At 43.8% G+C, this 12,885-nt stretch overlaps 1 protein-coding gene across 4 annotated transcripts in view; it reads left to right on the top strand.

The window, feature by feature from the left end:
• The window catches only part of MTOR (mechanistic target of rapamycin kinase), a 107,946-nt gene that overhangs the window by 74,068 nt on the left and 20,993 nt on the right, over positions 1–12,885 (top strand). For all 4 annotated transcript variants that reach the window (XM_090024190.1, XM_090024189.1, XM_090024188.1 and 1 more), the window contains 6 exons: positions 3,422–3,522; positions 3,945–4,060; positions 5,448–5,525; positions 6,130–6,237; positions 8,298–8,423; positions 9,527–9,658. In XM_090024190.1, the coding sequence (XP_089880316.1) occupies positions 3,422–3,522; positions 3,945–4,060; positions 5,448–5,525; positions 6,130–6,237; positions 8,298–8,423; positions 9,527–9,658 (661 nt within the window). The remainder of the gene's footprint in view (positions 1–3,421; positions 3,523–3,944; positions 4,061–5,447; positions 5,526–6,129; positions 6,238–8,297; positions 8,424–9,526; positions 9,659–12,885) is intronic.

The following is a 12,885-nucleotide window of genomic DNA, read 5'->3' as shown; positions in this document are numbered from 1 at the left end:
AAGTAGTCTTTCCAGTCTGAATTAATAGTGGACCTAGTTTCCTCCTGTATTTTCTCCTTTTCGCATTTAAAGCCTTGCCTGGCAAATTATTTCACATATATCACCATGAAGGGGAAAACATCTTCCTTGGATTCCTATTTATTTGTACTTTCCTAATGCTTGGAGAGTGTCCGTTTCCTGCTCACTGTGTTCATTAGGGCAGCACCTTGGGGCTGATGTTGGAAATCAGCTGTCTGAGCCTTTTAGGAGGAGGAGCTGTCTGATGTGCCAAGTTCAGCCAGAAAGAGGCTGTCAGCTCTCTCCCTCCTGTCCTCATGAGGGACAATATCAGTGGGGAGCTCTGGGAAAGCATCACTGAGCAGCATAGACCAGAACCACCCCCCAAAATCGTGATGCACAAGGCAGAGCCCAGGATTTGTGTACTCCTGTTCCCACCTGGAAGACACAGATTGCTTTAGGCCATTTGCGAAGTTGCCTACTTGCCAACAACCACCTGAATGAGTCTGTGCCAAGCCAGGGCTTCCATTTGAAACCCCTCACCAGGTCTGGCCAAGTTTCTTTCATCCTGACCTGTTTCAGCATATGTTAGGTTTTTTTGTCCTTCTTGGCATTCACTGTCATAAGCAGTCTGTGCCTTTGGCTTAAGAATTGTTAAAGTCAGTTTCCACCAGAGACCTGTTAGTGACTGAGAGACTCGCCCATTAGCCAAGCACCTTTGCTTTTCCCCGGGCTCATTCTGAGTCACAGAGGCTAATTGGGGAAGACAGGCCCTGTGCACTGTAATGCTGAGTTCTGCCGGAGGGCACGACAACTCTGCGCTGGTCCTGGCCTCCCGCCTCTCTGCTGAGCTGCTCATGTCAGTAGGACTCTGTGTCAGTAGGGTCCTGATGTGAAGTAGAGGATGACATGCTGGGAAGGAGATTCTTTATCACTGAGGACTTTGTGCTGCTAGGTAAACTGATTGCCTGGAAACTGTCCTGAGCTGTCTAAGAAGCCCCAAAATCTAACAGCATTTTTGCTCTCCTGCTGCCTGAATTGAGTTTTTCTTTCCACATCAGGAAAAATAGAGACTGCCTCAAGGGCATTCTGTCGTGTGCCCCAAGGAACAGGCGGTGTGCAGCTCAGTGTGCAGGGATGAGATGCTGCAGGATGCATGCTTTCATATAAGCATCCCTTCAGACTCCTCTACTTCCCTGTATTTGAGTAGGATACCTATGAAAGATTTTTATTCTACTGAAGATATAAGACACTGCTTACCGAAGGAAGAAATCCTGGTGTCCTGATCTGCACTGGGGCCTTTCCTGATGTACAGAAGGCCATTTCTCGGCACAGATAATGTTCAAGAAGTTTACTTTGTGTCCTAACAGCATAGGAAATGTGGCTCTCCTTCTCTCTGTGTTATGGTACATGTGATGTTCTGGCAGCTGCAGTGGGAATCCCTGCCGTGAGATGCTCCTCACTAGATTTCAGAGTTACTAATTCTCCTCTACACACTCTTTGAGTTTGTTTATTTGTGGAAGGAGAGGGAGGGTAGAAGGAAAGTCAGACCTGGTGTCTGAAGACTGTAGAGTAGATGCAGTTTCCAGGCTTGTTTGGGAAGTCAAAATGAATTGACTTTTCAGATACGATCTAAAAAGTAAAAGCTGGCTGTGTAACGTATAGGTTTCTGTCTTTAAAGCAAAACCCTGCATCCATTCAATGAGGTCCTGATTCTGAACACACACTGTGCACTCATGGCAAAAAAAGATAAGCCAGCTTTTGCATGGCAGAATATCTTGGGAGCTCATTTCACAAGCTTGGCAGTGTATGGTATGATAGAACTGGAATTACACACAGAGAAATACTTCATGCTCTCTTTCTGTTTGATACCTGGCTATATCACTATGAAGAAGAGTGGTTATTTCTTGTCACTGAATAACACCATGCCCATGTGCAGACCCGAGACTGAGAATTTAGTGTCTCGGTGTACTTGGGTTGCTGCCTCTCTCACAGCAGTGCAAAACTTCACTTTTGGAGCTCTTTTTTCCACTTGTCAATATTTGACAGTTTCCCTACAACTGATGCTGTACTGCATCAATTCTGAGTACTCTGTGGTATGACAGTTTGAAGGTCCAACCAAGATATGCCTAGCCACTTGTCTCCTAATGTAATTACGTCTGCAAGAGCCATGCTTCTTTATTAGCTCACATTGGATACTGATTTACTGCTGCTGCTGTTTTTTGGGGGGGGGTTTCCTGGGCCATTAAGCTGTCAGTATTGCTGTCTTGCCTATGGCAGCACATCCATTCTCTTTGTTGATTCATTCATCTTCCTCTCTGGGAGGAGAGAACAGCAGTGAGAAAGCAAGTTGGTCGTTCTCATGGTTGGCAACTACTCCACCGATACAGAATTTCCAGGCTGAGAGGCTGAGAAATAAATTCTGAAATCACAATACTCAAAAATTGGAGGTCAGATCCCTAAAGCATTCAAGATCTGATTGAGGAAAAAAAAAAGTATCTTTGTGTTTTCTGTCTAATGAAGTTGAAGGATTGGGGAGAGACCCCTCCAAGATCTCACTGTCCTAAGGCCGTATACGAGCTTGTTGTAGTTCCCATTCCTCAGCATTGCTCTTGAAAACGCACCAATCCCATAACATGTTTATCCAGAACATTTGACAAAGCAGGAAGTCCAAAAACTATACAAAAGGCTTTTCATCAAAAGTGTTGCTTATCTTCAAGTTTGCAAAGAAATTGTCAGTCTCCTTTTCAAGCAGGAAGACTTTGTTCTGTACATTTGATGTAGTTCTGTGTTCTAAGCCAGAGACAACAGTCCCCTTTTTACAATAAGCATTAATGAGTTCAGATGAAGACACAGCAGTCTTGGACTTGTTATAATTTGAACAAATAAAAAATCCATGATCTTGAACTAGATTGAGGGTAAATGATGTCAGTCAAATGACACTGCGTCTCTGGACCTCACTGTCCTCTACATGAAAGAGGATGACAGAGTTAAATACAACTTATACTTGTGAAAGGTGAATGCTAATCGAAGTGGTTGCTTACAGACCTAACCCCCTGCCCCGCCCCCACCGGCACTTTTCTTTAAACTTTGCGTGCCCCAATGCTAATACCAGCACATACCCAAAAGAGGCACTGTGTTAGTTGGACCTGGCTTGCCCAATGTCTGTATAGATTGAGCTCTTTAGTGGGGCTTTTTTTTTTATTGTGAATCAGCTATTAGATAAAAGCTCCAAAAAGCCCAACTGAAGTGCCCTATTTATATAGACGCTGCAGAGCAGGGTCAAACTAATGCACTGTTGCTTCTGCTAAAACGTGTTGGGGTGTTTTGGGGGGAGGGACAGGTTTCACATCTGTCAGCAGCCAGTAAGAAGACCATCAGGGAAGTCGTTCTCTGACCTGATGTTTTCAATTCTTCCTCCTAGGGGCCAACTTCATCAGCAGTGCTGTGAGAAGTGGACACAAGTGAATGATGAAACTCAAGCTAAGATGGCTAGGATGGCTGCTGCTGCTGCCTGGGGTTTAGGTAACATATCCCTTCCAGCTTTACTGATGTGACAGCATGTTCTCTTGGTCCTTGTAGCATGAGACAGGGTACAAAGGAGTTCTTCACAGCTCACTACAAATGAAAAGGGCCCAAGTTCAAATGGGAAGAATGCTTCAAGTGAAAAAAAGTGTAGCTGGAACATTAAATGGCTTTGAATCATGGGGGATTTCTAACAAGTGAGGTTCTTCTGTAGTTCCCTCTGTCATCCCAAGACACCTGCATGGGGGACATTCTGTTCTCCAAAACAGTGCTGTAGAACTCCAGTTTAGTTTCTTTCAAAGGGTCTAATAGCACTGTGAAACCCAGCCCTTGGTACTGAGAGCATAGCCCTGTTGTAATCCAACTCTATAATGCTTTGAGAGAGGGCTGTTGTGTCATCGGGGATGTCCATGTCTCTGCAGGTCAGTGGGACAGCATGGAGGAATATACCTGTATGATCCCAAGGGACACCCATGATGGGGCCTTCTACAGGGCTGTACTGGCACTTCATCAGGATCTCTTTTCATTAGCCCAGCAGGTATGTGCCTTTCTTCATGACTTCATGCCTGTACATTCCTACTGAAGATCACGTGCTCTTCCATGCAAACAAGGAATTTCTATAACAGCAGATAGTTATAACTCAGGAATAACTTGCTTCCAGTTGACATTCTTATCCCCAACTGCTGAGCTTGTCTTTTCTTTCTTGGAATACTGTAGTAGATGTCTATCAAGGCAACATTGGCCTCAAGGGCAATCAAGGGTTGTAGAGTGCTAACTACCATAGTCATTTGGCTGTTTGTACTGGTAGGCACATTTGGCAAGCAAGAGGAAGTTGCAAGAAATATCGTATCTGTTAAACCTATTCTACAAAACACAGTCTTCTGTTAAGAGGACGGATGGCAGAAGACTTGCATAGCAGAATCTCCTTGTCATCACGTGTGTTTGTGTGTCTACCAGTCCTTTTCAATCCATGAGATGTTGCAGTGGATTCCTAGTTCTCTTTTACCTTCTAGAAATAGGAAAAACCTTTAATTCTTAGACTAGGAGTAATTCTTAGATTAGGAGTAGGAATGAGGGGATCCTGCTGAGCAGAAATATGTTGATCCAGGTACATCTGTGACATGTCACTCACAGGTCCTGTTTTCACTGTGCAGCTGTGAAGCACACTGATTACTTCTGAAGACACTTGTGTGGTGTGTCTCAGAATTCTGTGCTGACTTGTACAACTAGATAAAGGAGTCATCCAGTCTGCCCTGTCAGAACCCATACACAAATCTTTAATGATGTGCATAAGCAAATTAGCCAAGCATTTAAAATACTAGGATTTGTAATTAACCTTTAACGTTTTGAAAGGGAAAAGCTACAGATGAGAGATTTATATAATTAGTGGCACCAGAGCAGGACCCTGTTTGATGCCTCCAGTGCGTTTTTTAGGTTTTTTTGCACTGAGGGAAGTAGATTTTGCAAGGTCTATAAAGCTCATAAAAACTTACTGGGGCATGTAGAAGGGTGAGCCTGTCTTAGGTAATTTTACATTATCAGGAAGCCAAAACTCTTGAGCCCTTTATGCAACTGGGTGTTTTGCACACAAACTTATTTCCTCCATGGTGGCTGGTGAGCTCTGCAAGGATACTGGGGTCAAAAGCCCTGTAAACTTTGGTATCTAATGACCATTGGACTGGTCATATTCAGGTTATAAATGTAGTTCCCTTTTTTACCTGCATCTCGTACTGGATTCTCCAGCTACCTGTTGGTTTCCATTTTAGAGTTAATTCTCCCTGCAGGTGACCATCCTTCCCAACCATGACAGTATAATGTAGTGACACTTCATTATGGAATTGTTGAAGGGGATCACTTTAGTGGCCATGTAAGATGTAGCTGCCTTTAGACAAAGCACATCAATGACGTCTCCACTTCTGTTCCAGTGCATTGACAAAGCCAGAGACCTGTTGGATGCTGAGCTGACTGCCATGGCAGGAGAGAGCTACAGTCGGGCCTATGGGGTGAGTTTCTGATGTGGAGCCTTAATATGTTGATCAGAACTTCCTTGCTGTGTTCATTTTCTAGTTATAGGGTCCATCCAGGTAATACAGACTTCAAATGGCCCTTTGGATTTTGAGGGTCTTAATGAAAGGGTCTGAATCCATTGAGAAGCAGAGTAAGAAACAAGTCTAACTGGTGCGCTAGAACTTGGCTTCTCACAGCCAGCCCTTGCCTCTGCCGCTGCCTGAGTCCAGAAGTTAATTCCTGGCTCTGTGGAGAAGCCAAGACCTAACTTCTGTCTTTTTCAGTAGGAAGTCATTCTTTAGACTAGGATTCAGTTTGAGTTTTGTACTATTGCAGGGGAAGCTCAGGATCAAGTGAAAACACAAGTGAAATTCTCTTGTTTCCACCCACCCCTGCAAAATTCAGAACTGGGGGTTCCTTGTTAGATCTCTTTGAAGAAGTGTGGGAGACAGTGGATTATCAAGGTCTTTATGAGAGCTACTTGTTTTTTCCATCTTGGACAGTAGATAAACCTAGGATTTTGTTGTCAAGTTAAGTATAGATCCTTGACTGTGGATTCATTGTGCAGCAATTGGAATGGAATGTAATTATTTTCTTCAGGCTATGGTATCCTGCCAGATGCTGTCAGAGCTGGAAGAGGTTATCCAGTATAAACTTGTCCCAGAACGGCGCGAGATCATCCGCCAGATATGGTGGGAGAGACTGCAGGTAAATCTGCCTCAAAAAACAGTATGCTTGCAGCCAGATGTTTGGGCTCTTATACACTGAGCAGCAACAACTCCTGGTAATATCCCAGACATAGGCACTCAGAACCTCTCTCTTGCCCCAGTGGCATTCACCACCTGTTTCCTTCACAGAAGTGTCTTGTATAGATTTATAGTACCTCTGGAGTTGTAGTGGTACAGACAATCATTTTAAAGCTCAGTATGAAAACTGGCCTTCTCCAAAGCTGGTTCTGATGGGAGCAGTGTGCAACAGAGGTATCTGTGAAACCTCCATGGCTTTTTTTCTGAACACTTGCCCTGGTGTGCAGGTGTTAAGCTAGGACACATCTAGCATATCATAGACACACCACCTTATCAAAGTTCATTATCTTCCTGCCTGCATTTAAAGAGGGGTGAGTGTTCTGCTTAAGAAACATGAGCAAATGATCAGGAAGAAGAATATTGGGAAGCCAGCTGCTGCAGCTATACACAAAGACTCACAGGAAACCTCTCTCTTTATAGGGCACTTTACCCACTCCCTAAGCAGTGCAGCATTGTTCCATACTGTTTTCCTTTGATTTGCCCTGTCCAGTTTGAAATGGCCTAAGCCACAGACCTCTCCCTCCCACAGGGAAGCTAATACATCTCTTTCCTCCCAAGACTTAAGACTCCTCTGAATGGATATCTTTTCAGAAGGGAGCTCTTGCATAAAAAAGACTTCTGTATGAAGCAGAGCATGCAGAACCTTCCAGCACCATTCAGAGATGTTCCTTTTTGAGGACAGGTATAGTCAGAACACAATGTTCGTACTGCTTGGGACTTAAGTGTTCTGTCTAGAGGAAGAATTTCTCCCTCCTCCTCCACCTCTGTGCCTCCATGCCAAACACTAATGACCTGTTGCTGCTGTGAGCTCTTCAGCCATTTGGGAAGCTGTGACAAAGCTTTTCACCTCCAAGCTGCATTCCTGTCTGGGAAAGCTCAAAGACTATTTCGCTGGAGGGGAAAGGCTGTGAGTGACTGGGAGGGTAATGTCTATGACTACAGCTCTTTATGGTCCTGAAAAACAGTACATGCGGTTCTTGCACGTTTTATAGCATCTCTATTAAAAATTTGCTAAATCCAGTTGGCCAATTTGATGGAAGGTTTATTTAGGTGTTGAAGAACAGGCTTTCACTGCCTAATGTGCCCAAACCCAGTTTGCAAGAGATGGGGAGCCAAAACCGTGGAGTAGGAAGGTGTTTAACCCTACTGGACAAAGTCCACTGTCCACCTTGGGGGCGGTGTAATTCTGAACAGATTCTGGCTGTACCTAAACTCTGAAGTCCTCAAATACCCTTTTCTCCCACCCTTGGGGGACTTGATCAACTGGGTGAGCTCAAGCCACAATAGATGGCCAGCACCACTTGGAGATAGCCACAACTCCCCACCACTCTGCCTTTGACACTGTAATATCCATGTGCCCTACAATTTCAGTGCCAGATCATGCTGTGCAGCCTCTTCTGGCAGTTATCCCCTACCCTAGTATATGGCCATGCAGTTCCTATCAAGTAAAAATCAGCAGCAAGCAAGGACAAAAGAAGGGACAGGAACAGAAATGCAGCTTTTTTTTAAGAACTGTTTTTTTTGTTATTGTTGTTGGACCTTCTGACATTGGAACAAGCCAAGGCTGAGACCAAAATAGAGCTTCAGGCCAGGTTAGGAAACGTTGTGAAACCCCTGCCTGGTTATTTTGACAGCACAGGAATAGCTGCCGAGCTTTTGGATCTACTCCTGCTGTACAAAGCCATGCTTTTTCCATTAGGCGATGCCATTTGAGTTAAAGCCGCAAGTTGGCTATTCATGGAGTTCTGACCACTAAACCAAAGGCATAGGAGCTTATCCTTATTTATACATATCAAGATTAAGAATGTGAGCAGTCAGTGCCCTATTTCTGTTTGCTGTGAAATCCAAGTACAGCACTCTCTCCTGTCTTGTAATGGTGTCTTTAGTTCTGGAAATGTAAGTGGGAGAGGATGATCCCAGAGGAAGAGACAACAAGAGTAAGTTCTGTCTGTTTTTGCCCAGGGCTGCCAGCGTATTGTGGAGGACTGGCAGAGAATACTTATGGTTCGGTCCCTTGTGGTCAATCCTCATGAGGACATGAGGACTTGGCTCAAGTACGCCAGTCTGTGTGGCAAGAGTGGAAGACTGGTGAGTCCTGTCAAGCCCTTAGTTTCAACTCCAGCTTTCTAGACCCTTGGCTTCACCATTCCATGTTAGCTAGAAACTTCTCCCAAATTCCTTGTTCTCTAAGTAAAATGTATGAGGAGACTGGTTAGAAGCTGCCAAAACTGGGGTCTGCCTGGATTTGGAGCTTTGTGGACACAACACTGTCCTCGAGGGAACAGCATTGAACCCGAGAGAAACTTCCAGCCAAGCTTCATTCCTGTGCTGGGCTAGTAAACTCTCATGTAGCATGGGTAACATTAATCATCCTTGGTTCTTTTCGTAGCACTTTCTGTCATATTTAGGAAGTTATGTTAGTATCATTATGTTACAGTCCTAGTTTGGACAGTCACTGCAGTAGTATTTATTATGCCCCCACCCCCAAAAAAAAAATAGTAAACCACAAAACCCCACTAACTGTTGGCCTCTGAAGTAAAAATGTAACCTTACAGGCCAGGAAAAAACATACGGTCTTTCAAGGGGGCCATCCTTATAAATCTGGGAAGTAGTAATTGAGCTGCTATATTGCCAATCCTCCCATACCCCTGCCTATAAATAATGACAGTAACAGTTTACTGCAAGGTTACAAAATGACATTCCGCTCCTCAGTGAATCATGTTAATCACTAAATTCCCGACAGCACGTTCAATGTGCCAGTTGCTCCTTGAGCTCAGAAATTTGTCCTAAATTGCATCAGTGCTAGTGTTTGTCCTCGGGTTTGATCCATGGCCTTTTGTTTGACAGTCCTGTGAAACTGTTTTTTGCTGGGAAAGTCTGTGCCCATTAGGAATAAAGGCCTAGTACGGCATTGGTTCCTGGAGAAAGAAATCCCCACAGGAACCAAGCTGAATTGTGAAATCATATGTTCTATATAAACTCCCATGAGCCTGTCTGAGAAGTTTAGTCTTGCACGTGGTTGTGAGTGCAGAGCTGCAGTTTCTACATGAGGTAACTTGCCTGTGTGTTCCTATCAAACAGCAGCACTCTTGCTTTAAGTGACAGGCCTTTTAGACATAGATATGAAAAGGGGAAGGTAGAGGTGAGAGTGATCTTGTTATAACCTTCTTTTTTTTTGTCATTCTTTCAAGGCTTTGGCCCATAAGACATTGGTGCTACTCCTTGGAGTAGATCCATCTCGACAGTTAGACCACCCTTTGCCAACAGTTCATCCCCAAGTGACCTATGCGTATATGAAACACATGTGGAAGAGCGCTCGTAAGGTACATATCATTGAGAGGCTGAGAATCTATTCTACACTCCGTTGCTCATGTTTGTTTCTTGCAGTGTCCTAGTCACCAGCTTTCTAGTTCCCAAGCAAGAAAACCAGGACTGAAATTTGTTCTTAAACTCTCCTCCCTAACTAACAAGTTTGTTGTTTGGGAAGAAAAAACTATTCAAACCAATTTTTATCTCCTGTGATCAGACCTTCTCTGTAATAAACCATTGAGTTTCCTGGAGGACACAGGTAAGAGTCATTTTCAGCAGGTGCACTGATGTCCTCGGAGCATTTACCACCCCATGCCTGGTCCTATCATCTCATTAATAGGGTATATTGGTGTCCATTGAGCTGTCCCTTTGGTCAAGATTCTGAGCTGCAGGAGGGGGAAGGAGCTGGTCAACCACACATGGTTATGGTGAAATATTCACACATGTCCCCAACCATGGTAACCAGGAGAGAAACAAGAAAAATAGCCACAACCTGAATAATGAATGATCAAAACAGATTTATGAGATGATCATGGATGAAAACACCCAACAGAAGGAGGCATCTAACTGCAAGACAGCTGGAAAACATGTAGGGATTTGTCAAGAGAGTAACTTGGCTGTGGGGGACCTAGGATGAATGCTTCTGACATTGCAACACAGTGGGAATTTATAGACTCAAATCCAGTAAGCTGCAGACTGGATAACTTCTAATATATATTAAAACTTCTAGTTATTTTCATATTCTGCCACATTTTTCTCATTGCTTCTGTCTGGACTTGCCAGCTCTGGGACAGGGGCCATTTCCAAGCACTTAGCCATAGCACTTGCCACTTAAATGTGAAAAGCAGAGGGAGCTGCCTGCAACTCTGCTCTGCACAGGAGCCTTTTTTCTTGCTCTCTCCACTACATTTTTCTGAGGGGTAACTTCATTATCCAATGGCTGCCTTTAAGAAACAACCTCCATTTGTCCCCATTTTTTCTGTTCTTCGTCTTGATGGCAGACAAGGTGGAAAAGGCTGATGCAACTGTAGACAGCAGAATGAAAGTTGGCACAAAGGGTATCGCCACGCTGCACAATGCAGTGCCCTTGGGAAGTCCTTGAGCTAGCTCTAAACAAGAAGTAAAGCAAATTTGCTGGGTGGAACCTAGCACTAGCATGACTGTACAGCTTCCAAGATCTGGGCTAACTAAAGTATCCCTCCAGGCCCTGCCCTGTGCAGTATACAGCTCTCCATGGAGGGATGAGAGAGAGGGAGAGGAAAGGAAATGAAGGGAGAGCAAGCCAGGACAAGATAGTGCAGGACCATGGGTGAGGAGTTTCAATATGACAGGAAAGGAGACTAACAAAGACTGAAGAAAAGGAAAGACATTTCAGATCAACCCTCTCTCCTTACTCAGTGTTTCCTGTCTTTATTATATCATATAACCTCTTTAAGCAAAGGCCATAACTTGTCACGTCTCATCTGTAAAGCTTTGTATGTGCTTGTACTACCACATAAGCAGTGCCTCACCCAGAACTTGGCACTAGTTCCAGAATTGCATGCAAGTTTCAACATTGGCTGTGAGCTCTCTTCTATGTGGACTCTTTGCACACCAGATGCATTTGCACCTGGATGAATGCATTTTGTGAGATGCACTTCTGTCCCAGAGAATGGAGAGTGTGATTGAGCAGGGCTTTTTATCATTTGTCTGAGTGTATGAAATAGCATGCACACATCCAGCTGGGTATAGGATGTTATATAGTGAGGCACATGAACTTGCTGGAGGATCTTGTGTGACTTCGTGGATCCAAAGAAGTGGGAAATTAAGTTTTCCTCTGCCAAATTCCAATATGGAATCAGTTATGCCCTGAAGTTTGCTCTTTGTTAGCAAACTGTTTCTAATACACCACTTGCCAAATCCACAGAGGAGACAAAGTGAGGCCTATCTGTAGAGCTTCCACAAAGCCCCTGCCGTCTCCTAAAGCTGTGGAACAACAGAACTGATTAGAATAAACCCCACAGTGCTGTTTCTAACACAGGCTGCTCTCAATGGTTGCAATCCAAGTAGACTCCTTCTCCTGCAAAATTGCAAATTGATTTTTTTTACCTGATTTATTCAAATATACTTCCCACTTAAATAAGCACGAGTGCTCTGCATTACAGTTCACAATAATTAATCTTCAGTACTTACAAAATGAGAAGAGCTCCTCTCTGGATAGGGAGGCCAGGAAGCATTTAAGAGAAGGAGGTAGGAAGAGAAGTTTCTTAAACAGTGACTTGTTTCAGACAAACATTAGTTTTAGGCAGCACCATCATTTTGAAATGGACATTCAAGGGGGGTGGGTGCTTTTCTAACCATGGAAAGAGCTCCTGCCACCCTTCTGCTCACATTAGCAGTGTGACAACTTTCCATATTCTGCCTCAGGGTGAAAACCCTCAGTCCTATTGATTGATTGAATTCAGCAAGTTGAAGAGTGTGTTGACATTTGCACTGTGCAGATGAGTCATTCCAATTCAGGTAATTTTTGTCTCTCCCTCCTAAATGGCTCCATTAATGAGAATAATGTTCATTCCTGTACACTGAACAAAAACAAATCAAGCTGTTAATGGCACATTGTGTGTTTCCTGACCTGGAGTGACCTCTTAGATTTCAAGAAAAGGGAGCAACATGCCTCACGGTCATGGCGAACTCTTACTCTAATTGCTTCCAGTGAATTGCATGCCCCTCTTTGCTTTAACCTGAAACTTTAACTTTTCTTGTCTTTTAATTTCAGTGAATTTAAAGACTTTTTCCGCCAACAAATTTTCCCTTCTCAAAACTGCTTAGGCACTCTTCTTTCTGTAGGCTAATGGAAAAAGAGCAATATAGAGTGGCATGAGACTTTCCAATACCTTGCAGAGGGATCTAGATAGCTCTTTACTAGCTGAGCCATCCACCATGCTTCACTCCAGGACTTACACTATTGAGCGAAGTCCATAGGGTGAAGAAGGAAGTGGTAAATCTCCCCTAGGCAGCATTTTTTCAAGCAGCTGTAAATGTAGCATAGGCAGATTTCCAGTAACCTTGGATGCCATCAATTTGCTTGTCATTTTGATAATGGCACAGACAATTGCAGATTATAAAGCACATAAATTTGGGAGGCTGTCAGGAGTTACATAGCTTACATGCTGTTTATCAGCTGTCATTTGGTTTCCAAGTGCATTTCAAGTGAATTATATTCATTCATTAAAATCCTAAATAATCAGGGACCTCCCCCAGG

This window comes from Crocodylus siamensis, chromosome 12 (genome assembly GCF_052110815.1).
Source record: "Crocodylus siamensis isolate JL-2025a chromosome 12, ASM5211081v1, whole genome shotgun sequence".
Taxonomy (NCBI): Eukaryota; Metazoa; Chordata; order Crocodylia; family Crocodylidae; genus Crocodylus; species Crocodylus siamensis.
The sequence above is the reverse complement of the archived record's forward strand: the minus strand, read 5'-3'. Positions and strand labels throughout refer to the sequence as shown.